This window comes from Centruroides sculpturatus, unplaced genomic scaffold (assembly GCF_000671375.1).
Source record: "Centruroides sculpturatus isolate CEXI.00-Female unplaced genomic scaffold, Cexi_2.0 scaffold709, whole genome shotgun sequence".
Taxonomy (NCBI): domain Eukaryota; kingdom Metazoa; phylum Arthropoda; class Arachnida; order Scorpiones; family Buthidae; genus Centruroides; species Centruroides sculpturatus.
In genome coordinates, this window is record NW_019384949.1 from 437339 (window position 1) to 442050 (window position 4712).

At 31.2% G+C, this 4712-nt stretch overlaps 1 protein-coding gene across 1 annotated transcript; it reads right to left on the reverse strand.

Annotated features, from left to right (window-relative positions):
- Positions 1-1237: 1237 nt before the first annotated feature.
- LOC111632253 lies at positions 1238-3025 on the reverse strand. Its single transcript, XM_023376643.1, has 2 exons — positions 2894-3025; positions 1238-2816 (listed from the first exon to the last, which is right to left on the reverse strand). Exons 1-2 carry the CDS (start codon positions 2929-2931, stop codon positions 1712-1714), a joined length of 1143 nt encoding a protein of 380 aa, XP_023232411.1. The 5' UTR covers positions 2932-3025; the 3' UTR covers positions 1238-1711.
- Positions 3026-4712: the final 1687 nt, after the last annotated feature.

Genomic DNA, 4712 nt, shown 5'->3' on the forward strand with positions numbered 1-4712 from the left:
AAAACGACGTAAGTCGAATTTACTTGTCTCCGAATCTACTTGTCACTAGGCTAAACCATAAATTACCATTCCTGGTTTTGTATTTTATTTATTAATGCATTTTTAATAATATATGGTTAATAAAAATCTATTTTAAGCTTACAAACAAATAAATTTTAGTTTTTAATATAGTACAGAAAAAAGTATTCTAAATTTACGAATGCGTGTACTGTAAATACAGAACATACTAGTATATATTTTAATATGATTTTATGTGCTTTAAACGTTTTTCTAGTGATATTACGACTTCAATATTTGTGGCAGACAGACGTAAAATGGAATAAAATGACTTAAACTCGGTTTTTATTTTTCCATATACTTTTTTGATAAACGACGTATAATCGGGAATGACGTAACTCGAAACGACGTAAGTCGAGGTATACCTGTATTTGTTCTTATTGCTAATTTATGCACGAATGTTGCAGGATATTGTTGAAGGAGATAAAGGAAAAAAACAAAAATAACGAGATAAGAATTAAGGGAAAATTATTCTTTTACATTTTAATATAGAAATTACTACAGAAAATTTGAACAACTTTTAAAATCATCCATTTTTTAACACGAGCATTAAACAAGAAAAAGTAATGCAAAAACTGTGGATTATGAAATCGCTGTCTTCTATACCAATATACAAAATGGTGGATAAGTTAATTAAGTAAGGAAAATTAATGCGTAGGGTCCCGTTTTTGACTATCATGTTGCTCTATAATTGATACGAAAAAAGAGGTTCACATATTCGTTCCTCCGAAAAAGAGTGTTAAAAATAAAGCAGTTGTTTACCTCCCTCAGAAAACCATAAATATATATGTTTTAAACAACAAAACAATTGAAAACATTTTACAAATCAGTTAATTTATATTAAATTTATATTGCGCGCTTTATACAAAATATTAAATTTTGGGTGTTTCTTAGCCGGGACACCAATGTAATCATGCTCTGTGCAATTAAATATTTTTTAAACAAGTAATTTACATGTATTCTAATATTTATATTGAAATTTTATTCAAGAATTTAATATTAAATAATAGAAAATTAATTTGTTCATTTTTCAGAAATTCAATTGTAGATATTAATTATAATTTAAAATATTAATTTAAATAAAAGAATTTCTGTTGGAATAATTCAATATAACTTCGGAAATGTATGATTTATAAATTGAAAATTCATTATTTGTATATAAAATTCACATAAAAATACTCAACACAATTTATTATTGCTACTGTTTAATTATTTGTAATCAAATGTGGATATCGAATAGCTCTTCCATTTAGACGAAAATTCTTCTTTTCATATTTCTATCGTCATTAGCATGAAGAAAGAAAACATTAATACTGTAAGATTGTAATTATATTTTTTTCTTGAACATCTACTGCGATAAAAAATGAAGTCACGTACGAAATTATCATTCAAATGCTGACAATTATAAACGTTCTTAATTAATAATGATATATTTGTAAATACTAAATTTTGTATTATAAGCAACTCGTGTAATGACAATATACTTTTGACATAGAAAAGTTACATTAATAAGCACTTTATATTTAAATTTTGTTTTTCGTAAACCCAATAAATTCATTTTACAGTGATACCCGTAACAAATAATCATATTCGAATTTAACTTTACATTATATTCTGGTTCAGATTTCGCTTTTTTCCAAGTAAACTTTTGACTTCAAAAATATAAATCAACCGAAAAGTAAATATTATTGATAAGGTTTCTGTCACCGATTAGAATTTTGTCTTCAAATCTCCTTGCATCTGTTCCTTCGTCGCTCACAAAGTAACTCAGTTCAGGTGAAAACTCGATATCGGGTTCGACATTTTCAGCGAGATAAAAGAAAGCAAAGAAACGAATTGACCAATATTTTTCTAGATAATACTTCGTTTGCAGTTCTGCTACTCCCTCTGAATTGCAAACGGTGTCAAACGGAAACTGTTCGTTGTCCAAATTGTTAATATACGCGTATACGTACATTGGAAAACGTTCGCTAAGCTTTAACGGAAATCGAAGGGCCGTGACGAAACAATCTTCTCTTACAACTACTTCGCTGCTAAAATATATGTAACCTTTCATCTCTCTGATTGAGACCAGAGAAGGATCTCCACGATTTATGTACGAGAACAAGCTAAAATAATTAGCTTGTTCTCGTACATAAATAATTAGCTTGTTCTTGTTCGTTTCTCGACTGAAGTAACTGGGATACAAGGAATAATAATTATATTTAAAAGCATGCCAGATATGACTTTTTTCTACTTCGCTTAACAAGTTCATTGTAAAAACACAAGATTGCAATTCGTCTTCATTCATGACAAGAAATCTGACTTTTCCAATAAATAGTTCCATTACATTTCTTATTGCATTCCTTTTCGATTCTTCATTCATCGAATGGAAGTTGTCTGAACCCAATTTTCTTTTAACTTCTTCTATGCTCCACTGATACACGGCTCGGAGTAAACGCAATTTACTGACATATTCGTATATCGCTCGAGATAGCAGTCTATCAATTGTTGCAATTTTACAACACTTAAAGTCGACTGTTGTAAATAGTACTTCTCCGTGTTCGTCGAAAGCTTGCCAGCAATAATAAGTTATGAGCATATCACCGATCTCACGTGCAAAATCGTGGATTAAACACACGGTATTCACGTTTATTTTCCGAATGATAAATGATCTACATTTCTTTCTTAAATGGTCTAACTCGTATCTTGAACTCAGATGATACAGATCGAAAGCGTTTGTAATAGAGCTCAATCTGGGATCGTCCGTCTGTACATAACTGTTTAAAAAATATAAATTATAATATATGACAATGTATTGCAATTAAATGAAAGGTAAGTATCGTGAAAAACTTACTTAACGAATTGTCTGATGGTCCGGATTGGATAAGGCATAAACAGTACTTTCGAATTTTCAAAATATGTGATGTGATGTTCCAAATGCCTGCTGAGGACTTTATTTAACTGAGCTTCTGATATAATAATTTGTTCGTTTCGGATTCGTATTTCACTCGAAGAAATCCTAAACAACAAAAAGGTATTTATTATTACTTCCAATAAACATGTCTGTTGTACTGTACGTTAGTTGTAGTATTTCCGACAATAGTGTATAAACAATATATGCATGACTAATATTTTAAAAATAGATAATAAGCTAATAGAAAAATTTTAATATCTTGATTATCGCGAAAAATCCAAGTTTTATTTTCTAGGAGCTATCATACCACGAAAAGCTGCATTTTTTTTTAAAGAAAAGACATATCTATTCTATGAACAGGGAAGTATTTCGGGATATGCCCTTCAGTAGACTAAGGAGGGGCGTAGCCTGTATTATAATCCTCTTAATAGAATAAAGATATCCCTGCATATTTTAAAGGAGACACTTCGTAAGATAAATCATAGATATTATTTAATTATCAATAGATATTAATACTAATATCAAAGTGACCTTTTGATAATGTAAAGATTTTTGTGTATAAGTGTAGAGTTTTTGCAAGTAAACCCCATTTATATTCAGTATTTCAACAACCATAGTAATTGTTATATAACACCTACCGTTGAGAATGATGAGAATTTCGTAGAATCAAACGAAATGTTTTTAATTTGATCAATTTTCTGAAACGATTGTAATCGTTCTATAATCGAACCACTATGCAGTAACAAATTCGAATTTAGAACGGTTCGAACATTTGGTTAAAACATCGAAATATATAAAAATATTTATAACAATGTCTGAAATGTTATCAATTTAATACATCTAAGTACTTGTGAGACTCAGCTGTGTTTATTAACCTACAGCCTGACCTAAATCGTTAACAATACTATTTTATCGAGTAGACTAAGTATCAAATTTCACACCTGGGAGTTAATCTTCCGACCTATTACCTTTAAAGTTGTCAAATGAATATAGCTACAAACAAATTTTCGAGACAGTCGCAGTTGTTCCTCTAACAGAAGTCGTCAGCTCCCAACCGGACTTATTATGAGCCTCCAATTTGGATTGACTTCATCGCCAACCGTACTTTTTAAGTGCCCAAAAAAAGCTCAAAAAAGAAACAAAAAAGAAAACCTCAGAAACAATAAACAGAAGCATACCAACCCTAAGTCCTTTTACTACAAGTAAGCTTTGATCCCCATTCAAACATATCTAATATAACTTCGGACTAACGATAACTTGGACTGACGTCGTCGCCAGAACCAGAACTTGGATTATTAATCTCAAGAACCTTATTATCAAGTATTCAAAAATCAACCAAACTCCAGGTATTTATCGCCACGCGAATTATTGTAAGCTCTCTCTCTGTCTCTCACTCCCTCCATCCAGAATCTGATCGCTCCGTTAAGCGACCGCTCGCATGATATAGTTAGGTTTCCGTGTCAACCGAGACGCGGTTGTGTCATCCTGACAAGGCATCGATGAGGTGCCGACCCTCCGGTCACATACTTAATGAAAATTAAACGCAGTTAAAAACGAAAATTTGCATCTAAAATAGTACAGTAAAAGCCGTTCTTCCGGTTAAGCTTTAATTGTCTCCCTCTTCCCTCCGCCTAGGAATTTCGAAAAATTTTACCTCTTTAGGTTCAGCGGTTTGCTCCGGGCGATGACGAATCAGTCATTCAGTCAGTCAGGACGAGTAATTTTATATATTTAGATAATGCTAGTCCCATAATGCGAT

Bases quoted from the DNA above. Each gene is read 5' to 3' on its own strand.
- LOC111632253 (XM_023376643.1), bottom strand. From the start codon at position 2,931: ATGCCTTATCCAATCCGGACCATCAGACAATTCGTTAA. The intron at 2,817-2,893 runs GTAAGTTTTTCA...TTTTTTAAACAG, and splicing joins ACCATCAGACAATTCGTTAA to TTATGTACAGACGGACGATC.